This window comes from Suillus clintonianus (assembly GCF_016758775.1).
Source record: "Suillus clintonianus strain FC179 chromosome Unknown DEU56scaffold_24, whole genome shotgun sequence".
In the NCBI taxonomy this organism is placed as follows: Eukaryota; Fungi; Basidiomycota; class Agaricomycetes; order Boletales; family Suillaceae; genus Suillus; species Suillus clintonianus.
Genome location: NW_024539248.1, coordinates 275185 through 302932, shown reverse-complemented (window position 1 = coordinate 302932; position 27748 = coordinate 275185). Strand labels below are relative to the sequence as shown.

The window sequence follows — 27748 nt, the reverse complement described above, 5'->3', positions numbered from 1 at the left end:
CCCGAGTGATTCTTGGGTGACTGGAACCGAGATGCATTCCCCCCCTTCAGTAGTGGTAAGTGTCTTGCCATCTTGTGTTCAGAAGCAACGTGAAGACAATTGTAGTACCAATGAAGGTTACAGAGGGTGTGTAGGAAGAAAGTGATCGTGTTGCAGTTATTATTGGGTCATTCATTTGAATGAAACGGAGGGAGCGGCTGTTCTCACCATTTTGTTTTCGCAATATACGGTTTCGATCAAGGACGAACCGCAATTTGCTATCGAAACATTTGAGCAGCGTAAAGCGAGAGTAGTGATGGTCAAGGCCCGGCTCGGCTCAAAAGCCGGGGCCACGGCTCGGCTTTGGAGGGCTGGGGCTTGCTTCAAACCAAGGCCAAGCCCTATGGTAGGGCTCAGGCTTGGCTGGGGCTCGGCTCGGCTTGGGCCTAGGGCCTCGTGATACAAAAAACATAGCAAGTAAATCAATTTTCATCTAACATTTGAATAAAAACATCTTCGTCATCTGATTCTAAAGGCTCCTCATTCTCACCTAAATCCTTGACAACATCATCCCACCCATCATCTTCGTTGAAAGCATCAGCGGGAGTCTTATCTTCGGACGATGCATCATCTACGGACTCGCTTGCAACAGATGGGTCCTTGCGGAACAGGAGATCGTGCTTGATCATGCATTTCAAGCACTGCAGTGCTTCGACGATGTCGTGTTTGAGACGATTTCGGCGCTTGGAGATAGTAATACCGGCAGATGAGAATGCACGTTCACTGGACACGGATGTGGCCATAATCGAAAGGAAGTCACGTGTGAGTGACGCCCAGACTGGGTATCGAGGTGCGTTGATGCCCCACCACTGCACGACAGTCATATCTCCAAGGTGGTCCTTGGAGTTGAGGTAAGCGTGAAAGTCTTGACGCCACGGCTCATTCACAGCTTCGGAGGGAGTAACAGAACTTGTTGAACTTGTGCAAGAGATTAGGGTGGGCTGCAGCATCGAGTCACTGTCGTCCTCGCCATCAGAGAGCTCTTGCAGCAGAGCATCGAGTTTGCAATTCCCTGTCTTCCTGACCTTGACTTCGGCACCATTCCTCGAGTCGGGATTGTTGCTGTACATTTCAAGATACCGTTCTTTGTACTGGATGTAACATTAGCGAGTGTGTTGTGACGAAAGCTTTGAAAATTGTACTTACCATCTCCTCTGCATGTCCGCGTGCTTCGACAAGCAATTCCTCGCCCCAATACTTGCGAATATGTGTCTCCTTTTGTTGCGGATCAAGAACTGTCATTGGAAAGTCAGCGGGAGTAGTATGTGAATGAAAAAAACAACGCACGCATCACCATGATATGGGCGTCAGAACTACTCGACTTCTCATAATACTTTGCGATCTTCTCGATACCAGCATCCAGGCCCTCCGCAAAATCGAGATACTTGATGCGTCCAGAACGTGACGACCATGCGCTATGCAACGACTCTAATGCAGGCAATGCTAAGTGAAGCATTGGTCCTTGTTCAGACGAGAAGGACTGCTGCGACAACTCGGCATACTGTAGTTTTGAGACCGTGAGCCACAATTCAAGTTGTAAGATAAAGGTACGTACACCAAGGATTGAGAGCAGACGTTGAACACGGGTCCACTCTTCAGATGATAGCTCGAGGTCCGTTATCTTTTTCCGTTTAGCTGAGTCCTTCTCTTGCAAACCGAGCCGGCCCACAAAATAGTCAACTTCCTAATAATATACATCAGCGGGCACACTATTGAGATCCTAAATTAAACTTACATCTCGCAGCTTGAATGCACATTGAAGCATAGTGTATGTTGAGGACCACCTTACTTTCATGTCGAGAAGCAATTGTCGTGGATGTTTGATTGGCGTGTGGCCATCTTCGTCTCGACGCTGGACACTCTGAAAAAGCTCCTTTCGTTGAGCAGAGGAGCGCTCCTTGACACAGATTGACCGGATTCATCCAACCTCGTCTTGTTCAAATGTGGAGTGAGTCGCGGGGCTAGCAAATTGTCGTTAGGTTGGGTGGCATCATAGTGTCTTGACTTGCTGTGTGTGGACAACAGTGCCTGAGTTGCGAGGTTGATAATGTGGGCCAAGCACCTGAATATACATGTGAGAATTGGTAGTAATGAAAAAGACATAGAAACTCTTACCGAAGGCGCCGTTTTTTATGATCAAATGTCTTGTTGGTATGTGCCTCGATGTGGACTGCGAAATGCTCCATCATGGTATCGTTGTTGGATGCGTTGTCGCACGTAATGTAGCCAATCTGAAACTTCATTAGCACAATACTGTTATGAAGCTAGAATTTTACTTACCTTATGTGAAATCCCAACACGTTTAACTAATTTGAACAGCGCTTGACCGAGACGGACACCATTGTGAGCATTGTTCAGTTGAGTGAAGCCAAGAAGGGCACTTTGGACAGTCCAAATGCCAACTGTTGTTTCTTCAATCCAGTGACCGGTGAGAGCAAAATAGCCATCGACATTTGACGCCTGCCAGGCGTCACATGTCAGATTGATCTTTCCTTTCACAGTGTCGCTCTTGTTGTGGTTTGCGTTAGAAATAACGATTAAAAAAATTAAAAACTGACTTACAAGTAACCGTCTGCGGAGGTTGGTGAGATTACGCTTGAAGAGGTCGATAATGGCTCGGCGCGTCTTTTGTCGACTAGGTAGTTTGACACCGTTTGTAGCTCGTGCTGCTACATCAATTATATATTTGAAGGACTTGTGGTTGAGTGCGTCAATAGGCTGTAGTGAACTGATAAGTATCCAATTGCCAGAATTAAAAAAAAGCATACCTGGTCCGTTTCAATCAACCATTCAATGGCGGCCTCACAAAAGATTGCATCCAAGAATGGGATGATCCATTGTCTTACTACTTGAGGGTCTTATATGTTTTTGTGTAAATGTAGTGACACCACAACTACACTTTGATAAGACAAGAGTTGCCAACTCCTCAAGTACACGGTCAACGGATTTTCTAGTTTTCTCGGTTGATAACGTGTCGTTCGTGGGAGGCTCGACTATACAGTCTGTCGTTGGTTCTTGGAATGGGGTTTGGTTTTGGATGGGATGATAGACCTAGATGATAGGCCTGATACGATGAACTGCGTAGAATAGATGGACTAGACTACATTGACGAATAGTTTGTCCGAATGGTCCTTGGACAAATATACGAGTGGATGCGCTACACAACACTTGGCTGAAGTGTGTGGATCCTTTGATGAACGAGGGACCTTTGGTATGGAGCAAAAGTCCTTGGTGGTGTGGAATTGGGAAGTTGACTAAGCTTTTCCCAGACAGATCCTTGCTGACGTAATCAGAGCAAGAATTTCTCCTGAAGAGTTCTTTGTCCAAACAGCTCTTGGACAAAAGATATGGGTTGTGTGGGATGCTGACTAAGCTTTTCCCAGACAAATCCTTGCTGACTTAATCAAAGCAAGGAAACAGCAGTTCTAGACCAACAAAGGACTAGAAAAGAAGGTTAGGGTGACTAAATGCCCCTAACAACAGTAAAGATAACACAAGACTAAGATTATATCAAATCTTAGTGTAGTAAGGCTGTCAGTATCAGCCTGCACTTCAGATGATAGATGTGAAGTGGGAAATCTCCAATATGGGGAGTGTCTCATTTCTCCTCAGAGAATTGAGCCTCCTTATATACATTTGGTGTGGGAAATATCCCAGGAACTGTATAGTACCAAGAAAATAGAAAGAGACACAAATCTCAGAAGAAATAAGGTAGTTGTAGCATAAAATGCAGAATTGAAGTGGAAAGAACACCAAAGGAGGAAAATTACTCATTCTGACTCATTTGACAGCAAATGACATCACTGTGGAGCAGTGTGGAGCATTTGTGGAGCAAAGTGGAGCTGAATGATATCATTGTGGAGCTATGACATCAAATGACATCGTTGTGGAGTTATGACATCGAGTGACATCGTCCAAGATCAAATGACTCAATTCTGGAGTCACATGACTTCTCCTAGGGTTAATTACATGTTATGTAAGCTCAGATTGTGGCTGAAGCTCACATAACGTGCACAAATAAAAAAGAACAAGAGAAACAGAAGCAAGAAAGTCAACAAAGATAAATGTAAACAAAAGTAAACGAAATGCGAGCTTTCTGCCACTTTTTACTTCTCTTGCCTCAACATAGAGTAATTAGTCTAAAGCGAAAGCTTTTGGACTAGTATACCCTTATCCTATTGAATGTCAATGTATGATCTTCATTTCATGCATGACACCGTTCCTTTGGTTGCGGCTCACGGAGGTGGGTGTCGAGTCGTGCTTGAGAGTCCGCAGCAGCATCTATCTTGCGATGTTTCGTGTCCCTCGGCAACATCGACGTAAATTGGTTCTGGTCGGCCCATTGGATATATTCGTGCTACAAATGAACAAAGTTAGTCCTACATGTCACTTGTAAACTCGTAAGCATCAGAAAAGCTTACCCGATGCAAAGTGTCCATGTGATGGCGCATGGTTGTTATTTCGTTGACAAAAGCAACAGGTTTCTTCGTTTTTTTGCTAATATGTAGTCAGTTATAGTACAACACGAGTGAGACCAACAAGAGCTTACCTGCATAGCACGCAATGACGATACTTCTTGCCTTTATCGCCAGAATAAGGTGCTGAAAAAATTTTATTGATGTCGCGGCTTCGCTGCTCTTGGCGCGACTTTTTGGGCTCATCGATGTCCATAACTTGCACATCCTTTAGAAATCCGTCGGCATCAAGTTCGTCGTCAACGATAGCGGGAGCCTGTGGTGGATTGACTCCACATGTACAGGTAAGATTGTCAGTATCAAATGCAGCAGGTCATGACTTACTAGTTGCGGATGGCAGTGCCTCATTCAGGAGGCTATCTGGCTCCAGTTCAGCCCCTTCACTGTTGCCGTCGGCAGCAGCACGAGCGCGTTTTTTGCCTATAAGGATTCAAAATGTCAGTACTAGAAAACAAAAGAACAACATACCTTTCATGAGCCGTCTTGTTTTGCTGTGAAGTGATTCAATGTCACTATCATCCTCATCAAAGTCAGTGACAGTGATGGGGGTTTGGATGTGCGAGGGTGCAGCATTAGCGGCAACATGAGCCTTTCTGTGAGAATGGAGTTCAAGGTCAGCAGTATTATCTGTGCTGATTACCTTGGCAGATGGCACAGCAACCCGTTTAGGACGTCGTGGAGGCGCGTCCTCGTCATCTGAATAGACACGCGGAGCCATTTGGAGATAAGACGACTCGAAGTATCGATTTTTAGGCTATGGTGCGCCAGTACAGAGGCACAGATAAACTATTTAGTTTTTCGGTGTTTGCCGTGTGAAGATCAAAACCTACCTTGAAAGCCACGGCTTGGCGGCCCAGCTCTGGCCTATACATACCTCAGGCCAAGCCTTGAGCCCTACTAGGCCGCCCTTAAGGCTCGGCTGGGCTTGGCCTAAGTAGGCCCGGTCAGGCTCGGCCCACGGCTTGAGGCCGGGCCTTGTACATCACTAAGTGAGAGTACTTGACGCACAAAGTGTACTCACTCTAGCGTACGTCGAACTTCTGCTCCAGTACGGTGACATGTTGATGGCTGTTTAGACCAACCCGCCTTCCCCTGGTGTTCAGACGGAGAACTTAAAGAGGAGACATGGGCATAATAGTATACACCAAAAAGGACATACATGCAAGAACAATATACGATTGGGATTGGTTTGACTGCACAAATGTCTTGCGGCTACGTATATTTATGCTCACTTTGGCCCATCTCCAAGACTATCCTTCCCGCTACTTTGCCTTGTCCGAGTGCGTCATAAGCCCTGTGAATCACGTCAGCTATAATATTATTTGCCATTGCAATCTACTCACTCCTTTAGCTCGGAGAGACCCTTGCACTCACACCTCACTGCTACCTTACCACTCAATGTGATCTACAGTGCCTCGACGGCATCCTGACAATTACCAACATATGAACCAATGATGTTGATGCTCTGCAACAATTCCTGAATCAACAAAACTATAATCCTGGTTCATCATATTGTTAGTTGTACGATATATTATTGAAGGAGGCTCATAGGGTACACGGAGTCCTCATGTTGCGCTTACCTGTTATGGATAATGTCACAGTGACAAAACGAGCACGGCTGTCCTGCTTTCCATAGATACCTACGTAATGCTGACGCCGATTGAAGTTCTGATACCCGCCAAGTACTACTTCGTGAAAGATGATGGCACAAATGATCTCGTGTGTTATTCAGTTTTTCTATGGGTGTGAATCTGAATCACGCGAATTGAACAGGCTCTATCCAATCACTAGAAACACAGCAAAACAAGAAGGTTCCGAAGGAGCTGCAACAGACTCGGTATCGAAAAAGGCTCGCAGGGACAAGGTCTGCCATTATTATCGTCCGCTGATGTATTGCTTTTCGAATTCTTGTCTTTCTAGCTGGACCCAGCAAATCAAAAGCCAGTGGTTTATTTGCAGAATGAAGCTGTTCTGGAGCAGGAAGCAGCCGACTCGGGAAAGCTACAGCGCTTGAGTCTGATTCCGACGACGCTATGCAAGTCGGCCTTAGCGATACTGTTGCATCTGCCGTACCCGACTCTGAACGGCTAGTGCCCATGGCTAAACCAGAAACTATTGCCGCTCTTCTGGCTACCTCCGATGGGAGACGCTGAAAGTATCGGTGATCCCAGCCGATAGAGAAAACGGGTCGGTCGTCATACTGAAAACTGAGATGTGCCAAGGTGGAAATCGGCTTAGAGCGACCGACCGGATTCTTCAGAGTGACTGCCCCCCTATCATTCTTCCGAACCTCAAACGTTTGCGTAACAAGCAAGTGTCATAACACTCCTTCGTCTGCGTTCCCAATGTCTTACCCTCAACCCACTGTAGCTGCTCCTTCGTTAGATCCTACCACTTCAACATTAATCACGCAACATTATATCAATCCACAGCTCAGCATTCATGCCCTCTCCAAGCTACGCAATCTACATTCACACCTCCAGTATAGCCGCATTAGAGAGATGCTTTCCGCCGCCGCCTATGAGGGCTCATGGAACTTTCCTCATCTTTCTGATCCTCGGTGAGCAAATATATAACACTATATAGTTCACCAGAGCGGCCTCAGACGGACAGTCATAATACATAAAGAAGATCGGCATTTGGAGTACTAAACCATTGATGAATGCAATACATTTGACTTCTGACGCCTACTGGCAAGACCCTTGGCATTCTCCTTCATCCAGGGCTGTCCTCTGTGGGAAAAATGTACGTTTGATCTTGACATATACAATTCACTCAGCGGCGAATCAGCACTAGACTGAGCAAGGCCATACAACGTCTAGATCCTAGGTTTCAAGTGCGTGTACATCTATCGCGTGATTCATTCATCCCAGATACGAGTCTAATGCCTCTTCCACCTGCAAGGCAAATGACTTAGTTCAAGTTATCTATACAGTATCTATGACACTGGCACCATGGGGGGCTACGTCTCCCAAGACGTCTTCCACATTCTGCGTTGGTGGCCTCTCTATTGTAGGCAGGACTTCGCAGGGCCACGAAAGAACCAGGTCTTACATTTACCCTCGGTGATATTCATATTTCAGCTGTGATGAACATGTACACTAACAATGTCAACAGTATACATTGGCGTTGCGTACAATACTATGCATCTCCGCCTCTGAATTCGCTCAAAAATGTGTGTTTGTGTATTCTGGATGGTTTATCCGTCGACCCTGGAGTTTTGCCAAGTCGTGCTAGAATCTCGTCGTGATGCCCTACCATCGGCCTGGCGCAACCATTCTGCCAACCCGATCAGCAGACTGCCAAGGTCTGCATACTACTATGCTCAGGATATAAAAGCAAGCCGCCTTTTTCACTAATCCTCAGAATCCTCAGACTTATCATTCCAAATCAGATCTCATATCACAAATGCGTATCTCCATCGTCGCCGTTATTGTTGCTTTGACAGCATCTATGTCTGTCAGTGCGTGCAGTGGCCTAAACGGGCGTTGCGCGACTACCAAGGATTGTTGCGGTAACTTTTTGGTTTGCAAGCAGCCTCTTGTGAGTATAGATCGTTTACTTTATCCAACTCCATAGCTTACCCTTGGTGACACTCACAGGGATCCTGCCAACGTATTGCTGAAGAGTAGCTGAAAGTCGGAGTCACTGGCACGTCGTGACAGTGAGTCATATTCGTGTCTTCGCATTTATGCTGTAGTTGATGGCACAATGCATATTTAACAAAGAAAAAGATATATCATTTTGGCGAGGAATGGCTTGCGGTCGGGACGTTGGAGTGACGGTGAAGGAAGTGGTTTGTTGAAAGTGTGGTAGCTAAGTATTTAACGGAGCGATTCATTAAATATGACGTTGACACATTTTTTATTTTCGTGTGAGGACACGGATAAGAGAACGTCTCCCCGACTCTCTGCCGTCGATAAAGTAGTAGGACAGCCGTCCGTTAGTGAAACTTGGGCCTGTGTCGAGAATGGTGTGTGCACAAGGTGCTTACCGACTTAGTGAGAGCTGCGAAAGAGAGACACGCTACGAGGCTGACAGTAACACATGCCTGATATCCCAATGATCGGCACTGTAGCTGTATGGCACAGAGGGTGACTCTGATCCACTACTAATATTATACTAATTAGAAAATGTGTGTGGACCAAGCTACTAGTCGTCTTCGTAAGCAGACTTGCTGAAGTCCCAAGGATCCACTACTACATCGAGGGAAGAAATAAGGGCAACATATTCCGCTCGCTGCTCGTCTGTCGTCATCACTCCAGCGCATAAAATAAGCCTCTCCAGGGGACGATTTGACCGTGCCAAGAATGTCTTCACCTCCTCGTGAGGCCATGCTGGTCCATATATAGTTCCAACTTGAAGTACGCGTAAGTTGGGAAGTGATAGGACATTGAATAGACCATCTAAATAGTTTCCCCTAGACTGATAAGATAAGCGTAAGGATTGAAGATTTGTGTGCGGCAATGGCTCGATGGCTCGTATTTGCTGGTTGGCGCATGTGTAAAGCAGTAACGAGGAGAGGTTTGGACAGAGTTGAAGTAATTCGAAGACTTCATTCAGGCGAAATAAGGAGAGCTCGAGATGTGTCAGTCGGGCCAATACGGGGCTGAAAATAGAGAAGTCTGAGGCGGAGAACGACAGCCGTAGTACCTTCAGGCTGCGCACAGTGATCGGCAGTCGAGAGATAGATTTTGCAAGAGTTGGTGGATGACTACCGGCACCAGCTGTTCTATGTAAAATCAACTCCTGAAGTGTTGGGAGGTTTTCTAACAGTTTGTCGATGCCGACCAAAAAAGGGATGTTGAGAGACGAGACTTGATTGCCGTAAGGCTGAAGAAGATTTCGTATCTTGGCCATATCGCCTGCATAGCACTGGACTACCAACAAGAGCGGACGTGCTTGTGATTGCCTGAGCCACGTGTCATAATAGAATGCTTGCTGCTGCCATTTTCGGCGGCTGTTGCGGTCGAGGTCCAACCGCAGCTTGCACCATAAACTGGGCATGTTTATAGCAACCTCCCTCCATCGTTGGCATACTCTGGTCAACAGCATAGGAGATACTAGCTTTGATGCGGGCCCGGGAAAAACCTTATGAATTTCCGGGAGACAGAAGATAAAAATTTGAGATAGTATTTCATTTGGCAAGCGCCAGAGAGCCGATACAAGCCGCTTGTGCGAATCCATGGACTGGGTGATCTTCTCCTTCTTTTCGACGAGTTGCCGGTGAAGATCGGTGATACAATCGATGACTGTTTCCAGACTCGAAATTTCATGCAAAGCTGCATCCAACTGCTGCTGGCGTTGAGCGATGATGGCATTGATGCTTTGGTTGTTGATCTCGAAGGCCATATTGCTATCGGGATACGGAGTTTCGAGGTCGGGTATCTGATCATCATATCAGTAAACGACATTCAATAATTATATCATACGGAGTTTCCATACGATCACATGTGAACGAGCGATCTAAAGTGGGTGTTGATCATTACATTTGGACGCGAGTGGTAATACAACTGAGCACTTACAATTTCATGCAGTTTACCAATGCTGCCTGCTTGCATGTTAGAGTTTCTATATGACACGAGGGCTGAAGTTGAAAGTTCGAGGAAGATGGAGATTTGGGAGTGACAAACTAATCTACTTAAGTACTGTAAGGTAGGGTGTATCTAGGGGACGAGAGAATAAAGGTGTTGCTGCCAAAAATGAAGTAGGCAAAATGACTAGGACAATAGACAAAGGAAATAAATCAACGAGTATGATTGTGTAAAGTAGCCTCAGGCCTTTTTACAGGCGCTGACGCATGCGTCTATTGTCAACGTTGATAGTTGTGACAAAGGGTGTCGTGAGACCGGCTCCGACCCGTGTGCAGGCGTTCATTGTCGATTGAAGTTTCCAAAGATCAGCGAGGATCGACATTATATCACAATCGGTTGTTTGTCTGGTCACGTTTATAAGTTACAGTCAGTCCAATCGCCACTATCGGAACATCTCACCAACCTGGAAAACACCCCCGGAATCACTGAATCACGTGACGTTGCTGTCATGTGGTTCAAATCCAGTAATGGAGACAGCCTGCTTACCACTTCCATTAAACGGCGATACAGCCGTTGATCCATCTTCCAAAACTCAAACAATAACGCTTCTCGGAATGGCCATCTCACCCGTTAACCTTGAATCAGTGGTGACAAGGACCTCTGCCAGGGTTCGATCCCTTTGATGAACTCGATGCGTTAGTAGGCCTTCAAGTTCCAACCGAGGCCTTTCGTGTCATATAGTGCACGACGTCAATTAAAGGATAGACTTGTCGAGCTGTGCCAACTTGGCGCACCCGAACTTAAAAAGAGTCGGAAACTCGACCCAACATTCCCCTTCGTCCCTCTCTCAGGTGATCCCACCCAGACAGTCATGACACAGGAAGAAGATCGGGAACTGGAGTGTTGAACCAATGAGTGCAAGACATTTGTCTTATGTTTCTTCTTGGCAGGACCCGACCCTGAACCTGAGTTATGGCTCGTTTGGATGACACTAACAAATTGAATCTTATCCCATCTCATCCATGACTGGTTCACTGTTCCTCCGCAACTCTGATTCGCATCAATCAATGTCCCCATCACCCATCCGTACGCTCGCCGCCTTTGCTAACAGATTCACATTTTACAGACTCCACAAACGCGAAGCATTATACTAGGACGCCAACGAGCTTCGCCCTCCCGCTCATTAATTCAGGGCTGTCCTCGGTGAGAAAGTCTGTGTTTGATTTTGATATACACGATTCACTCAGTGGTGAGTCAGCGCTAGGCCGAGCGATGTTCTGCCAACTCTGGGTCCGTTCATACCTACAGCTTGCATCCTTTATTCCAAATACGAGTCTAGTACTTCGTTTACCCGCAAGGCAAACGACTCCGGGTTGTCCACCTGTATTACGTACGCGCAACACTGGCTCCACGTCTCCCAAGGCTTCTTCCGCATTCCCATTGGTGGCCTGTCTATTGTAGGCAAGACTTCGCAGGTCTTACATTCTCCCTCGGTAACATACATATTCCAGCTGTGATGAACACGTGCGCCAACAATGCTACCCGTACCCATAGGCCTTCCGTATAATGCTATGCACATCTGCCTCAGGATATGGATCGTTTATCCGTCGGCCCAGGGGATCTGCCAGGTTATGTATAGACTCTCGTCGTGATGCCCTACCATCCGCCAGCCATAACCTTTCTGCCAAAGCAACTGGCAGACTGTCAAGGTCTACATATTACTATGGTCAAGATATAAAGCAAGCCGTCTTCTTACCGTGGCCCCCCATCCCCAGAGTTATTATTCGAGATCAGATCCCATATCACCTCGCTCGAACAATGCGTTTCTCCTTCCTCGCCGTTATTGTTGCTTTGACAGCATCTATGTCCGTCAGGGCACAATGCAGTGCCGCATACGGGTCTTGCACCCTCGACGGGGATTGCTGCAGTGACTTTTACTTTTGTAGTGAAGTGAGTATAGATCGTTAGCTTGATTCAACTCAATGGCTCATCCTCTGTAACACTCGTAGGGAATATGCGTACCTAACGCTAAAGAGTAGCTGGAAGCCACTGGTATATTGGGACAGTGTGTCATTCCTGATTTCGCATTTATACTGTTCTGGGTAGTGGTTGAGCAATACCGTCTTCGATGCAAATAACTGAGGGAGCTCCACCCCAGGTGCAATGGTAAGACATGTTCTACTTACATTCCTCATCAATCGCTCGTGAGGCGCTATTTCATCCTCGTGTCGTACCACCCGCAGTCATTAGACTTATGGATCTCCCTCCGACTTGCAATTTTTGAAACCTGCTGCTACACTCCTTCCTTCGTTTCTTTTGCAGGAGTTAATGAATCTTAACATACCAGAAAAACGCTTATGTATACTTCTCTTTTCGCATCTGACATTTCCTTGTGAAACGCAGGCCTGCTCTCCCCTCCACTCGAGTCTCACGAGCGAAATCTCCCTCGACATACACGAAGCCTTCCTCCCATCTGACCATCACTCAGATGGTCAATAACTATCCAGCACGACAATATAAACTTGCTATCATCAACTCTTATTTGCGTCCTCTTCATGTCAGAGTGATTATGTTTCGCTCAACTATTCTATTCCAGCACTTTTACCTCCAGCTTCTAATCGGGCTCAACCAAAAATTCCCTTCGTGCCTCTCCTAGGCGGCCCCACACATCCAGTCATGATACAGAAAGAAGATCTACAACTGGAGTGCTGAACCAATGGTGCAAGATATTTGGCTCCTGATTTTTCCTGGCAGGACCCTGTATTAATAATGGTTTGTCTGATCACCGACAAGTCGAATCGAATCACGTTGTATCGTAACCTGTAACCTGTTGTTCCTCCGCACCTATACCCGCATCAATGAATTGTCACTGTCACCCGTCCGTATCACCGTCTTTGCTGCCGCTTTACATCCCGCAGGCGCCAGAAGTGTTTGAGCGCTTTACTGCTGGCACTCTAATTTTCGATGGTACCCGATGTGAGATCCTCGGTTGATTTTGACTTCCAAAATCACTCAGCGGAGAGTCGGCACTAGACCAAGCAACGTCTGGGCCCCCAGTTCCAAGTGCGCGTATATCTGCTAGTATCGCGTGATTCCTTCATCCCGAATGCTCCTTCCACCTGCAACTTTCATGGTAAATGGCTCCGAGTTGTCCGTATAGCGTGGTGCTACGACACTGGATCCATGGGGTTTCCTCTCCCAAGATGCCCTCCGCATTGCCACAATATTGCAACCAGGATTTCGCACCTCGACAATATGTTCATATTGCGGCTGTGAATGCGTGCGCTAACAGCAATATGCATATATAGGCCTTGCGTACAACAAGCACTATGTATCTCCGCCTCAGATGCGTTCAATGTCTTATCTTCACATATTGCTTATTCGTCAGCCCTAGGGATCGGCCAGGTCATGCATAGACTCTCGTCATGATGCCCTGCCATCTCCCAGGCATAACACTTTTTCCAACGCCATTGGCAGACTGACAAATTTTGCTGGAACGCTGCTTTGCTCAGGATATAAAAACAAGCTGTCTTCCTACTATATAGCGCCATCATCAGAGTTGTTATTCAAGATCATATACCATACCACCTCGCACAGATCATGCGTTTCTCCTTCCTCGCCGTTATTGTTGCTTTGACAACATCTAGTATGTCTGCGGCGCAGTCAATAGGATGTGCTGGCCTAGACCAACATTGTGAAACCACCCTCGATTGCTGCAACATTTATGTTTGTGCTGGTTTTGTGAGTATAGATCGTGTGCTTGATTCAATATGACTCAGACTCACCCTTTGTAATACTCATACAGGACCCAGATCGAACCTGTCACTGAAGAGTAGCTGAACGCCACGGTCACTGGCACGTTGCTACAGTGAGCTATATTACTACTTTCTCATTTATGCTGTGGTTGATGGCACAACACCCATATAGCTTCGAAAATGAATGACTTCTGAAAATGATCTGGATTTCGCGGTCGGGACGTTTGAGCGGCGGTTAAGAGAGTGATGTTGAAAATGTATAATTTTTTTTAATTTTATAGAGATTGGTGTTGGCACGTCTTCAAAGATTGTGGATAAGTAGTTTTGGCGCCTTGAACCGCTCAGCCATCTGTCCTTGTTTTGCTCCTTTCCCTGAGCATGAGTTCGTAAGGGTTCTTTGGAGACGTTTATTTCTGAAGGTGTAGGACAACAAACACAAACCCATGGTGTTGCGAAGCGTTATCGCTTAGTTGTACCTTTAACCACAAGTAGGGAAAAAATCTTTATAGCCTTCTGGGAGTCCACGTAGAGTTAGATCTCGCCTTTGAAGCAGTGGTATGGTCTGTGTACGATACAGGAAGGTAGGTAACAAAACCCCGCTGCGATGTACTCCATGTATCTATCTCTGCGTCAAGGTCAAACATGGGTGCGGTAATACTCTTGATCTTCGGATGCTCCTCGCGCTGTATTGCACGTCGTTGGTCCAGCAGTGTCCGATGATACGAGCGAGGTTCAGAAAAGTGGTGGAAGGCATCGGTGGTACTACAATCATTTTGCAGGTAACAGCTGAGCCCTTATGAAAAGTGTTGACTCCTGGGACCCACTATGACGTTGAGAGAAGGAATAAGCGCAATATATTCCGCTCGCTGCACCTCTGTCACCGTCAGCTGACCGCTGAAGATCAGGCTCTCCAGGGAACACCTCGACCGTGCCAAAAATGCCTTCAAAACCTCGTGAGACCATAGGTTGCTTCCCCTGTGCCACAATTCAAAAACGCGCAAATTGGGGAGTGACAAGGCATTGAACAGGCCAGTTAAACACCCTATGTTACCAGAGAGGTTCACGACGGATAAGGATTGAATGTTGGCGTGCGTAAGTGGCTCCAAGATTTGCGCTTCGTAGAATGATGTGCGAGCCGTTAATGAGGAAAGGTTTGGACATAGACGGAGCAAGTGGAGTAATGCATCCGGGTGACTTATGGAGATCTTGACGTTCGTCAGGTGGACCCATACACGATTGAGCCAAGATAAGCGACTGATGTCGAACGCCGGCATGTCCGAGACATCGAGGCTATGCATAGTGGACGGCAGTCGCGAGATAGATTTTGACATCCTAGGTGAAAGTGTTGAACCTTGTAAGACAAGCTCCTGAAGTGCGGGTAGCCGGGGTAGGTCTTTCAACAAAGTTTCATAATTTCCCGGTTCGTGGTAAACACGGACGGCGAGGGACGAGATTCGTTTGACGTATGGCTCAAGAAGGCTGAATTGCTCAGACGAGTTCCAGCATTTGAATGCTAATGAGAGCGGGTGTCTTCGTGCTCGCCTGAGCCATGAGTGATAGAAGGCAACCGCCTTCTCCCAATCTCTGCCAGTGGGTTCTACATGTAACCTGCACCATAAACTGGGCGTACCCACAGCGACCTCCCTCCATGGTCGGCATATTGTGGTCAGCAGCATGGGGGCCTGTTTCGATGCGGGTGACAAGTACTTGTCTTCGGGGAGACAGAGGTGAAAAATTTGGGATAAGATTTCAGTTGGCAAGCGCCAGAGAGACGACACGAGTCCCTTGTAGAAAGTCATGGACTGGATGATCTTGTTCTTCTGTTCGACGAGTTGCTTGTAAAGATTTTCGATGTTGCCCATGACTGTTTCTAGCCCTGAGATGTCGAGCGAAACTGTATCCAGCTGCTGCTGGCGTTCTGCGACGATATTGCTGATGCATTCCCCTTTGAGCTCAATGGCGGGGTAATTTGTGTTGGGGATATGATTGGCTCGGGAGTGCGGGGTTTTGAAGTCTGACATCTGCTGATAGTCAGTATTGCATCAGACAAATGATCGTGACATCTGCTAGACCTACGATTACTTGTGAATGTGCGAGCTGAAGTGTTTGATTAAGATCGGCAGACACAACTAGGTTTCACTAACTGGGCACTTACGATGTTTTGCAGGGCACCAATTATATCCGAGGCCGAGGAGTAATTGACTTGTGAATTGGCTGTCTGCATGTTATTTGCTTGCGGTTGAAATGTTCAAGGAGGATGATGGTTTGAAGAAGGAAAGACTGAGGCTGATGATGTGGAACAGGCTAATGATGTGGACCAGACTGAGAGCGATGACAAAAGGTGAGAGTAGGTTAACCCCTGGTCAGCGACGAGACGGAAAATTCGCTTGTGATTTTATACTGCTCGGGCGGTCACGTGACACTGTCACACGGCATCTTGCATTTTCTAACTTGCATATAACACTTACAGTTGAAAAGATCAACGTTTGCATGTCTAACTGCGTACAGGCCCTGGAGTCGTGAATTTTACTTCTCGCCACATTTACAACACTGTTGGAATTCAGAGGCTGTGCAAGCCCGCACTGAGTCTTTTCGACAGAACAAAGTACGCGTTTCATTTCTATTGTATTCCACTCGTTATACTCGCACCATTGTGCGCTCTTGTTACACTTTTTACTTTTGTTCCCGACTCACGCATTGATTCGTTCGTACAAGAGCACTTAGTCTATATAGTTAGCTACAGTTGCAGACTACCACCTCAGACGTTTGCCTTCGCGCGCACGACTGAGAGTGTCCGTTATTCACAGACCCGCGCGAATATATTAATCTTTCAAACACTTGTCCTCATCCAACTCCTCCTGCTCAACTCCCATCTCGCAATCTGACCCGCTCATTCTGGATCGATTCCGCTTCGGATGCAAATCCACTCGCTGGTGAAGGCAGCCAATATCCTCTATCAAGTGAGACAGACGTCTGCATTATTGGGGTTAGTATCGGATTCGCTGGCGTCGGCGTCCCGTACCACCTTATCGAACTCTTGAATAACGCCTCGCTTTCTCTCGAACACCCGCTTAGCATCGTGATACTCGAAGCAAGAGATTTCTGTCAGTCAGCCTCATGCTGATCGTGAATTTTTCTAGTACTGACGTGTTTCATGCTCGGGAGCGACCGGTGCGTCAAGCATGACTTATTTCCTTACTTCATCTTGCGGAGAATATCGTTTGTAGGAAGGAATGGTGGACATACTATCACGTCAGCTGTTTTCCTTGAGTCAGGGTTTTCTCAACGTCAGGCCTTGTTCAATACGGTTGAGCCCATAAAGTCCTATGAACTCGAACAACACACTGTCTGTGATCGTCACAATCATAGGGGAAAATGGCTGGGCGAGCGACATCAATCTCATAAGAAGTGTATACTCAAATTTCCTGTCCACGGACAAGGAAGAAAAAGATGCGCACGAGGATTATGGCATGGCCCGCCAGGCGCGGCTTGATCTAGATGGTATAGAATGACTGAGAAAGTCAAGGAGGCGATTACTCTCGCTAGTCGCCTTTCTGGACCGTCTGATTCGAACGGGCTCGTAACCAGGACATATGGCGCCCCTTAACCAGGATTCTGTGAACTAGGCCACAATGTCTGGCTGCTGAAACTCGTCACGAAGCTGTACCAGAATGCTCAAGCACACACTGGACAATATGCCCTCCTCAGCTTGCACACTCGGACACCGGTGACTGCCGTCACGCATGAAACGGCCAACAACTCTTCCACTTCTACAGTCGTGACGAACAGGGGTAGTATATCATGCTCCTGCGTCGTCCATGCCACGAATGCATACACGTGCCATCTCCTTCCATTTCTCGCAGGTCCAGGTGGAATCATACCCACTCGAGGACAAGTAATGGCCACCCGAGCTCCCGTTGGTACAGATCAAATCAAGCTAGCCAGCTGGAGCGGAAACGAAGTAAGCGACTCCATCCTAGCTCGTGCGTCGTGACCGATCTTCTCTCAGGGATTTGCATACTGGTTCTCCAGACCCGTAACATACGACACCGAGAAACCGCTGATCATCAATGGTGGTGGTCGGGAAGCTGCGGCACCCAGTTACGAGTTACACATGGATAACGACTCCAAAACGCACACTCTCGTTGGGAACACTCTTCGCGAGTTCTTGCATCTGTGTTCGAAGGTAGGTGTGACCCGGATTGAGAGCCTGAGATGGAATGGGTAGGCAGTCCTTGTTCGTGCGCGAGGATCTTTCTGACGAGGGTTTAGACTAGTGTGATGGGCTACATAAAGATGGGAGACCCATTTGTATGTGCATGTAAGTCTTACAACCACTGCCGTTGATGTGTCTCTCGACAGGTTGGTCCCTTAGCGGTGGGCGAGCGGAAAAGTTGGCCTAGAGCATCGAGTTTGCCAACGGGGCCGAGCCCTTCCACAGGGGTGCGATCAAGTCCGGGAAGCGCCCGTCATCGAAGTTTTCGCTGATCAAGGCTGTATCGATTCGCGGTCAATGGAAGTGAAAAGTAGTGCCCCACGTAGTCCGACTCCGAGTCGGACCACTGGCGCCGACTTAACTTCGACAAAGAGCCCTCACGTGATCGAGCGCCCTCCGTGGGTGGTGGACACTCATATGACCTACTATGAGCGTGTCACCCACCCCCCGTTCTTCCTCGCAACCTGCCTGGAGGACTGAGGCCTGAGGTGTCATATAAAAAACAACGTGCAAACATCCGACTCACAAATCAAATTTTCCTCGTTCTTGGACACAATTAACGCACCGCAAGACATTGTAAGTGCCCAATTTTGCAAGCGCTCACATGTTCACGCTATAGTGTTCTCCGCTTCAGCTCGCACGTCCACAAGCGACCGTATGTCTGCTGATGATTACTGGATTCCAGACCTCAATACTCTGTACTCCCAAGCAAGTCTCCCCAAAACGAACTACTCTGTTCGAGCTCAAATACCGGACCTTTGGCGCCATCATCGCTGAATATCGGCAACAGCTAGTAGATTCAGTTTTGCACGAGCTCTCAGGTCTTGAAACGGTCATGGACAGCTTGAAACGATATTCACCAGCAACTCATTGAAAAGAGAACAAGATCACCCAGTCCTTGGAGACTATGAAAAGGGTGCGCGGCATGACGGAAAATCGCGTCATCAAAGATCCCATCATTCAAATTAGGGACACTAATTTTGACCGAATTTTCCATAATTAGCCGCATAACTTGGGATCTGTGCTGCTGATGTCACAGGGTGGTTTCGGATTCTGGTTCGCAATAACCGGCCTAAAGACTACTGTCTAGAACTTACAATTAGTTGCCTCATCATCTCTGCAATTTCACTGATGTGACTCATGAGGATTCTCCTCGTCATAGCGCTCCACCCGGAGGTCACTCATTGGACAGAGATTTAAATATGTGCTAGACGAAGAGACGTGGAACAGAAGTGCGGAGACGACGGTATCCACTGGCCCTGGTCCTACGATTTATTACAGTTTGCCACAAGTGACGCCCCAAGATGGTACTTGCTCATCTTCTTCGGAGATATGGTTGTGACGAGGTCAAAGTGTAAGTACATGCATGAAAGGAGTGGGCGGCGCCGAGACAGCAAGCGTAGGCATAGATGGTAGAAGATTAGGACATGAAGTAATGAGAAACGTAAATAAAAGATGGAAGGAGGAGTATGCAGTATTGCTATCGTTAAGATCGCAAGCGTCGAGCAACAGAGGCTCTGGCAGCATCTACAACTGCATCTTCACAACATAGTCGGCCATAGCTCCCGCCCAAACCCAGAAACCAAACCAAGTGGTGTTGATGAGACAATCATCGCAACTCTCCATATTTTCGAAGTCGATCCTGCCGAAGAGTCGGACAAGGTGAAATGCCCCAAGAGTTACGCCAATGACAAAAGGGAAGCCATGTCCGTTGAGGAACCCGGCGTACGATATCAAAGAACAAGCAACGAAAGAGAAAGTTAAAAGAATAGGCCGAATCTGGTCTCCGAAAACAACTGCGGTCGAGTGAATGCCATTTATGATGTCTTCTTCTCTGTCCTAAGTTCTGTGGGTTCAGCTGACGAGAATGAAGCGCAAAATGATTGATTCACTTGACGGGCGTAGCAAGTATCGTACACGATTGTCCAACACAAGCCCCCCATGTATAGGGGGATATATATATGCCAGTCGACCGTTCCGGCAACAGAAGCTGTCCCCAAAAGTGATCCCCAGCTGAAGCACATGCCTATTCAATAATGCCGTTAGTGACCGGTGGAGATTGGCAGCAACTCACCAAGCACAGCTTGTGGCCATGCTATCACACGCTTCATGATAGGATATAACACGATTAAAACCAGGGAGGAAAGTCCAAGAACCGAGCTGAAGAGGGGTGCAAGGAATGATGCAGGTAGTGAAATAATTCAAACATGTGAGATGAAATACCTGTATTTATTTAACTGCATGAAAAGCCAGACGCCAATGGCTAACTGCAAAATAAGGAAGATGGATGCCTGGAACATCGAGAGATCGCCTGCAGCCAAGGGTCTCGTGCGTGTCCGTGCTTCGTGGGGTCACCAGGTGTCACTGAATAACTTAACGATGGGAAACTCACAAGTAGCAGCGTCAATGTCTTTGTCCCACATGTCGTCGATCACACACCCGGCAGCACAGAATACTTGAGAGGCCACAAGAAAAAATCCAAGATAGGTCCACACTGTCGCGATCGGCGCACTGAGCGCGTAGCAGGTCATGGTAACCGACCATGCTAAGTCATTCCACTCGATAACCGAACAAAAAAACTTCATCACAAAGACATGCTCACCGCATGGATAAAACAGTAAAAGTATTCCAGAGGGCCTGTGAACTCGTGCGAGATAAAAGTAAGGACGTATGTTGGAAGGAAGGTGATCCACCCATGTGGGGGCCAGAGTTGGGCACTCCTGAAGGTGCTGTTTGATTATAAGTGATTTGTCGGCCATGGAAAAAGCGGGCAGATTTGAACGATAGGCCGGTGAAGACGGGACGACGAAGGGTTATATACACGATCATTAATTGCGCTTGCAGATAAATCATTTGGATATACGTTGTACCTAGAGTCTTAGAACTAGACTCTCCAGCCTAACAGAAGGTTATGAAATGACAAGAGAGATGGTCGAAGCAACATAGCTGCTTCGTCCTCCGAACCTTTCCGAACCTTTCCGAGCTGGAGAGCCGCATCTCTACTCCGGGTTATCCTCGGATCTGGTAATTGATTCCATCACGAGGAGTGGGACCGAGTATGGGTTTGAACTCACTTCTTTGTAGGGTATATTGGCAAAGACACCACCATCTTCTCACACTCCCTGCTCCACCGCATTCAAGTCGCAGTCGCAGTCGCAAGCCCCACCTTTCCCTCGAAGGACAAGTCTTGGCTCGTGTCTATGCCAGCGCGAATGCACCCACTATATTTGGGGACCTCTCGGCACATACAGTGCGCCGGCCAGACGTGAACGCAATGTATCAGGGTCTGCTGGCATGACCTGCCCCAGTCAACTTTTTCCAAAGGGTGATGGCGAATCGCGATGATCATATTGTTTGCTGGAAATGACGGATCCGGATTCCGGGCTGCCCCGCCAAGCCTAGCTAAGGCCATAGATATTAAATCATGACGGTAACTCACAAGCAACGGAAACTTCGTTATCTCCAGTTCAGGTTGGGTTGTACTTGATCTGTGGGCACTGCAAGGGCACCTCCCAGGGCACTATGTGGCCCAATAGTAAATAAGGACTTCATCGTGACCTCAAATATTATTCCCGCACGGCGCACACCAACCACCAACATAAGTTGACGCTTGAAGACCATCACCCAGGTCTCTTTGATCTACCTGCAGGCATGGGAACTAACGGGTGCTACGTGATCCGCTATCGGAACATGTATTTTAAATCACACCGGACAAGGTAAAGGACCACGTCAATGAAAAATAGGAAGCCGTGTCTGTTGAGGATCCCGGCGTACGTCACCAAAGAACAGGCGACGACCGAGAACATAAAGAGAATAGGTCGGACCTGGTCTCCGAAAATAACGCGATAGACACAGCGAGGAATTTGTCAAATGGTGTTGAACGTTAACGTTGAGCTCTTGCAAATGGAAAGCGATGGTAGTTGAGGATGCATAGACATCGAAGTCATCTGCGCTTGTAGTGGAACTCGAGTGAAATCGAACGACTTTCGAAGTGCGTGAAGGACCTGAAGGTAATCGCAAAATGCAGCGGCGGATGCGAGTTTTGAAGTTTAACATGAAAATTCTCGGCCCAGGTTAAGCGTTGGGCTAGCTATTATGTCGGTCGATCACCGTAAAAGCCCGGAGTCGGGTGTGTGGGACATATGGCAAGCTTTACAGCCTACATGACCGTCTAGAATCTAGATCATCTACATATGTCCAAACAGGTAGTCGCGGAAGATGCCGTGTCACTTCTTCAATCGCACCTTGCAACGACCAGCTTGACTTCAAACTGGCAATGAACAGTCTCAACGGGATCCTTAGATAAAACGATGGCCGTACACTTATTTGGAACGTGTCGAGGGAAGCTTCCAAGTGCAAATGCAGGTTTGCGTGCTCTCATACATCCCCGACTCGTATCCACCGTGTCCCAGTACCCGTTCCCTCACCACCCACGACCAACTCCGCACCAAATATTCCACCTCTCCCATGGTGCGTCTCAGGCTGACATCAAGTCAAGATGTTTGTATACTCGCTCATACCTACACCAACTTCTGATCGACGCCCCCAGACTATGAACTCGTCCGAGAACACCATCCCGATTCTGCACAAGCGCAACATATCCCTGCTTCAGAACGACACTCGCGCTTTCAAGCCATAACAGCTGCATACGAGGCTCTGACTGGGAAATCTCGCTTACAGCTTGGTTCGGGGTTTCGGTCTGATTCCGATATGTATGAAGAGCTGAGGCGGCGGAGACGTTCGCATCATAGGAGTGCAGGGATGGACTTTGACCACAACCACCCGTTTGGATTCGCGAGTGGAACTTCTGGGAGGGAATGGACTGCGAGGCCCGATGAGAGATGGAAGGACTGGTCAATAATATTCGTGGGGACTGCGGTACGTCTTTTTCTTTATTCAGTCGTGCATGGCTCCTTTATTTATTAATCATTCCGCGTGAAGTGTTTCATCATTGGCATTGCTCCCATATTTTTCAGTCATACTTCCGATAAGCGCCACATGAGTGCGGTCCAAAACCTTGCTCAAGCCCGCAGCGAAGCTCAGGAGTACGGGATGGAGCGGCGAAGGGAAATTAGACGGCGCGTGCGGGAATACCAGTTGGAACAAGAGGAGCGCAATGCGCGTTGTAGCTGTGACCACAAGAATGAGAGAAGATAAATCAGTCACTGACGTTGCTGTCGCGAGCATTGAAACATGGACGGTGTTTGACTGAATTTCTATTGCCTATTCTTCATTATCATTCACATCGATTCCTGGCTGACTACCAGCCAGGCGACGTCCCACCTCGTTCGCCGGGATGGAGAAAGCAGGTCATGGTAATTGAATAGCTGATGACTTGACGCCGGCAGGAAAATTAGAGGGTGTGGGACACCGTAGTAGAATTATGGAGGAACTCCATCGGGCCAAGCGGCGAACCTCGAACGTGGAGCATGAGACATAACTGAGGGCGACACAGTGCTTGTCGAACATTGGCGAGCTACAACCTCCTCCGGAAGTGAGATATACTTGAGGACATGGGGTGCTCTGCTACCACCCGCGGAGATCGAGAAGTATATCAAAGTAGAAACAATCCAGTAGTGTAAGATAGCAGGCACTCATACGGACATATACGGAGCCATCCTGTGCGAGTAAACTCGTTAATCCACTACTGATGTTATAAGTGACTTACTTAGAATCTCCATTCTTCGCTAGCCGTTGCTCGAGCTTGGCAAACTCATCTAATGCAATAACCTCCTCTTCATCCAAGATCTGGTTCATCGTCAATTAGAGGCAAACACCGCAGGGAAGTATAGACATACCTGCTCTACACCCTTCACCTCCGGAATATAATGCATCAACATTCTCTCAATTCCTGACTTCAATGTCACCGCGCTAGACGAACACCCTCTGCAACTTCCCTTCAATTTGACTTTCACAAAGCCTTCGTCACTAAACCCTCGGTATTCTATATCGCCACCGTCCTCCATAATCGCTGGTCGGACACGAGTTTCAAGTAGCTCTTTGATCATTGCTACCGTCTCAGAGTCCGTGTCAAGAATCTGAGTGTCCTGAGGGCCGGCGGCTTCTCTGTCCTCTTGTGAACGGAAAAGAGGTAAACCAGCAGAAAAGTGTTCCATAATTATTGAGTAGATCTCTGGCTTGAGGACTGCCCATGAGTTTTCGCTATCCTTCGACACCGTGACGAAATCCGGTCCATAAAAAACGGCTTTCACACCCTCAATGCCCATAAGACGGATTGCAAGTGGAGATTTTAACGCTGATCGTGTGTCAAGGAACTCTGCGGTTCCTTCGTCCATGACACCTACGCCAGGTATGAATTTGAGAGAATCGTCGTTAGGCGTGGTCTCCGTCTGAATGAACATGGATCGACCTGGACGTACATTAACAGTTCAGAGACACAATTCAGGGACAAAAAAGTGTAGGACATACGTTGTGAGGGTGCTACACTAAACGATGGCGCAACTTTTGGGGCATGAATGCCCGAGGCAGTTGCGAGAGTAGTTCCGCGATGTACTGCTGCACGCGCGGGCGTGGAAGAGATTGATCTTGTCCAGGACCGAACAGCAGAGTCAATGGTGCGGTTAGAGGCAGAGCGTGCACTGGACAGGGTTCTGAGAGATCTGGAGGCAAGCCTGGCGGACATGATGGTCATAAGTCAAGTTGATGTGTCAGGCTCACTGTCGGCAGTATTAGGTTAGCAATAGTCGCAGTGGCTGTGTCGTTTGTGCCCTTTTCTGCCAACTTCCAAGTGTTCCAATGCAATGATAGCAGACCAGAGTCGTGACTTTCACGACTTCTTTAACTTCGCAGCCTTATCTTTATTTGCGCTCCTGGTGTTTCTTGTCGTTAATGTCTTCGAGAAAGTGCGACAGACACCGAAATCCGGTTCAGTTGCCATTCTCGTATTGGGCGATGTAGGACGCAGCCCGCGAATGATGTACCATGCAGAGAGCTTTGCGAAGCTGGGATTTGACACCTATCTCATTGGATACAAAGGTGAGAACTGCTGGTGTCGCGTTTGTTCAGACTGACGTTCGACACGTCCGAGTCAGGCTCCAAGCCGATACCTTCGCTAACCTCCGAGTCCCTCCCGCATATCAGGTTTTCCTACCTCTCAGAACCACTGCCATTTGTTGCCTGGATCCCTTTTATTTTAGCTTCTCTAATCAAAATCGTGTACCAGATAGCCACCATCTTATACACGCTAGTCTTTGACATACCCCATCCGCCCGAGTTTATCATGGTGCAGGTATGGATATAAACGTGGCTATAACCTTCAGCGCTCGAATATTCTTGCAGAATCCCCCAAGTATTCCAACTCTCGCCCTAGTATGGCTTGTCGGAGGAATGACCGGAAGTAAAGTCATCATTGACTGGCATAACCTTGGGTATAGCATTCTCGCATTGAGGTTGGGAGAGACACATCTGCTTGTCAAAATTGCGAAACGGTATGCTCACCATCATTTGTGCCAATGTTTTTTTACCATCCTCTTTCAGATTTGAGATCATGTTTGGCAGTTCTGCGTACGCTCACCTTTTCGTCACAAACGCTATGCGAGACCATCTGGTGCAGGAATGGTGCTTAATGTTTGTCCGATCGTCTACAGTATTGACTTACGATTGATGACTGCTTCCAGAGGACATAAAGCAGTCTTGCGTGATCGTCCGCCCAGCCATTTTCATAAATGTCTACCTCAAGAAGTCCATGAGGTACGACAGTGACTCTCATGTATTCAACAGTACCTGACACTTTTTATATAGCTCTTCCGGCGGCTGGGACCCTCGATATCGCCATCACTTGCAGCATTTCTCCCCAGCGCTTCACCGCCTTACTCAACCCATCTCACTGAACATAGACTTTTGAGTATGCCCAGTCTTCGACAAGATCGGCCAGCGCTGCTAGTGAGTAGTACGTCGTGGACACCAGACGAAGACTTTGGCATTCTCTTGGAGGCGTTGAAACTCTACGAATCTCGCGCTCGTGAAGTCAACCTTACAGATTGTGAAAACGTGCGACCAGAACGCGATTCGAAGGAACGACGAGTCTTGCCTCGCATATGGATGGTCATCACGGGCAAGGGGCCGCTTAAAGAACGATATATGGCAGATGTGGAGCTCTTGCAAAAGAACTGGCAGTATGTCAGGTGCACAAGTTTATGGCTCGAAGCTGAAGACTATCCGCTGTTGCTGGGTAAGCCGTTTATGCATGGTCACATGTTCGTTAATTAATCTTGTCTAGGCTCTGCTGTCTTGGGCGTCTCCTTACACTCAAGTTCATCCGCACTCGACTTACCAATGAAAATCGTTGATATGTTTGGATGCGGACTCCCTGTTTGTGCCCTCGATTTTGCATGGTGAGAGCCTGCGTGCATAGACCTATGTCATATTGATAATCGTAATCGTAGCCTACCAGAGCTGGTCAAAGACGGTATCAATGGCCTGGTTTTCATAAATGCGTCTCAGCTTGCAGAGCATCTGGAGGTGGGATTCATCCTCCCTATTATATTGATGGATATTGACCACACATCATAGGCCCTCCTCACTTCATTCCCTTTGTCTCCTGCACTCGATTCCTTACGGACATCTTTGGAGCGCGCATCACAGGCACCGTTCAATATTGAGCGTCGTGTACATAACCATGAACACCAAGAAGTTGCTGATTGGGAGTGGAGTTCTTGGTCAGAGAACTGGAACCGTATCATGAAACCCCTAGTGCTGAGGGATGCAGAACGATCTGGTTGAACCGTAGGTCTACCTTCGGAGCGAACGATGACGGGTTTTGCATGGGATTGTGGTTATATCTGCCATTTTCCATGCCATACCAGTCTTACGCTACATACATGACCTCTGACAATTGACGGTCATGCGGGGGAGGCCATAGACCGCTCCCATATGAGTATATTTGTGTCTCTGGCTTCTCCGTGGCGTACGTACTCGCATTATAGAGTCAAGTTCGTTCACAATGCTTCAATTCAATAGAAAAGGTCCATATATATGGCAAGGTTCGGGTGTACATTCGTTTCACATGCGAAATCTTCTGATATTGGCACACTGCCTTGTGTGCATTCTTGTTTAGATCAAATGCCAGCTTCTATGAATACAGCGGGCTGTACGGCGTGTTTGACTGGGACCCGGCACAGACATTACCCTGAGGCCCACCCGCGAGCACAATCACATTGGTTAGCGCTGAGCATTTGCTCCCCAAAGCTAACACGCTTGTGTAGAGCTTGAGCTATGACAATTGCGAGGGACTAAAGAGACAGGCTGATCGGGGTTTTCACGTTGAGGAAACCGAGCTCGGAGTCATAACAGGGTGCTCGACACTCCGCGTCAATGCCGTATCACGGTCACAGCAGGTGCGGCACGACCCTGTAATTTTAAAAAAGCCCAGATACCATTCATTTCACCCTGCACTCAGATATGACGGAACATTGCGCTATTTGCTGCTGGCATGTAATTTCCCCCACTCCATTCCAGTATGGCCATCACAGCCATCACTTGCACCGATGACAGGGCAGCTGGTCATAACCCTTGCAGCGTGGACCTCGACATTGTTCTTTCCTGTGTTCTAACTATTTCCCCAGTTTTATCCGCGCTCAGTTGTTTGTACGTTCTCTACCTAGTAATAGCAAGGCCACCCGAACCGAAGACTTGACGAAATTTAATTCCACCAGTGCTGGGACTTCTGGGCGTGCGGATGAAGAGATTTACAAAGTGATGCTGCGACTG

At 47.7% G+C, this 27748-nt stretch overlaps 9 protein-coding genes across 9 annotated transcripts; 3 read left to right on the top strand and 6 right to left on the bottom strand.

The window, feature by feature from the left end:
• Positions 1-4412: 4412 nt before the first annotated feature.
• Positions 4413-5574, bottom strand: DEU56DRAFT_754884 (uncharacterized protein; the record flags this gene model as incomplete). Its single annotated transcript, XM_041349860.1, has 7 exons — positions 4413-4418; positions 4461-4536; positions 4589-4784; positions 4839-4934; positions 4983-5103; positions 5155-5268; positions 5536-5574. The coding sequence occupies 7 exons, from the start codon at positions 5572-5574 to the stop codon at positions 4413-4415; spliced, it is 648 nt and encodes a 215-aa protein (XP_041210024.1).
• A 3446-nt stretch (positions 5575-9020) lies between these two features.
• Positions 9021-10482, bottom strand: DEU56DRAFT_855425 (uncharacterized protein; the record flags this gene model as incomplete). Its single annotated transcript, XM_041355249.1, has 3 exons — positions 10040-10482; positions 9960-9980; positions 9021-9902 (listed from the first exon to the last, which is right to left on the bottom strand). Coding segments are annotated over exons 1-3 (939 nt in total), but the record flags the coding sequence as incomplete, so codon positions are not given.
• Positions 10483-11586: 1104 nt separating this feature from the next.
• DEU56DRAFT_900579 (uncharacterized protein) lies at positions 11587-12122 on the bottom strand (the record flags this gene model as incomplete). The annotated part of the gene is made up of 3 exons (XM_041356518.1): positions 11587-11749; positions 11805-11985; positions 12071-12122. The coding sequence occupies 3 exons, from the start codon at positions 12120-12122 to the stop codon at positions 11587-11589; spliced, it is 396 nt and encodes a 131-aa protein (XP_041210022.1).
• A 2115-nt stretch (positions 12123-14237) lies between these two features.
• DEU56DRAFT_270827 (uncharacterized protein) lies at positions 14238-16173 on the bottom strand. The gene is made up of 3 exons (XM_041345393.1): positions 15959-16173; positions 15886-15900; positions 14238-15827 (listed from the first exon to the last, which is right to left on the bottom strand). Exons 1-3 carry the CDS (start codon positions 16025-16027, stop codon positions 14598-14600), a joined length of 1314 nt encoding a protein of 437 aa, XP_041210021.1. The 5' UTR covers positions 16028-16173; the 3' UTR covers positions 14238-14597.
• A 545-nt stretch (positions 16174-16718) lies between these two features.
• DEU56DRAFT_754880 (uncharacterized protein) lies at positions 16719-18499 on the top strand (the record flags this gene model as incomplete). The annotated part of the gene is made up of 9 exons (XM_041349859.1): positions 16719-16763; positions 16879-16907; positions 16944-16974; positions 17031-17055; positions 17173-17304; positions 17415-17597; positions 17667-17764; positions 17813-17989; positions 18179-18499. 9 exons carry the CDS (start codon positions 16719-16721, stop codon positions 18497-18499), a joined length of 1041 nt encoding a protein of 346 aa, XP_041210020.1.
• Positions 18500-19546: 1047 nt separating this feature from the next.
• Positions 19547-20778, bottom strand: DEU56DRAFT_734091 (4-hydroxybenzoate polyprenyl transferase; the record flags this gene model as incomplete). The annotated part of the gene is made up of 6 exons (XM_041348367.1): positions 19547-19858; positions 19912-20045; positions 20094-20179; positions 20243-20360; positions 20412-20564; positions 20622-20778. 6 exons carry the CDS (start codon positions 20776-20778, stop codon positions 19547-19549), a joined length of 960 nt encoding a protein of 319 aa, XP_041210019.1.
• Positions 20779-22125: 1347 nt separating this feature from the next.
• On the top strand, positions 22126-23253 carry DEU56DRAFT_270648 (uncharacterized protein). The gene is made up of 3 exons (XM_041345392.1): positions 22126-22519; positions 22569-22897; positions 22961-23253. The coding sequence occupies exons 1-3, from the start codon at positions 22330-22332 to the stop codon at positions 23174-23176; spliced, it is 735 nt and encodes a 244-aa protein (XP_041210018.1). The 5' UTR covers positions 22126-22329; the 3' UTR covers positions 23177-23253.
• DEU56DRAFT_795523 (scaffold protein Nfu/NifU N terminal-domain-containing protein) lies at positions 23237-24683 on the bottom strand. Its single transcript, XM_041352845.1, has 4 exons — positions 24449-24683; positions 23818-24389; positions 23688-23767; positions 23237-23638 (listed from the first exon to the last, which is right to left on the bottom strand). The coding sequence occupies exons 1-4, from the start codon at positions 24669-24671 to the stop codon at positions 23614-23616; spliced, it is 900 nt and encodes a 299-aa protein (XP_041210017.1). The 5' UTR covers positions 24672-24683; the 3' UTR covers positions 23237-23613.
• A 63-nt stretch (positions 24684-24746) lies between these two features.
• DEU56DRAFT_270574 (glycosyltransferase family 33 protein) lies at positions 24747-26871 on the top strand. Its single transcript, XM_041345391.1, has 9 exons — positions 24747-25015; positions 25072-25268; positions 25319-25467; positions 25517-25606; positions 25657-25729; positions 25781-26210; positions 26259-26373; positions 26425-26500; positions 26552-26871. The coding sequence occupies exons 1-9, from the start codon at positions 24781-24783 to the stop codon at positions 26759-26761; spliced, it is 1575 nt and encodes a 524-aa protein (XP_041210016.1). The 5' UTR covers positions 24747-24780; the 3' UTR covers positions 26762-26871.
• Positions 26872-27748: the final 877 nt, after the last annotated feature.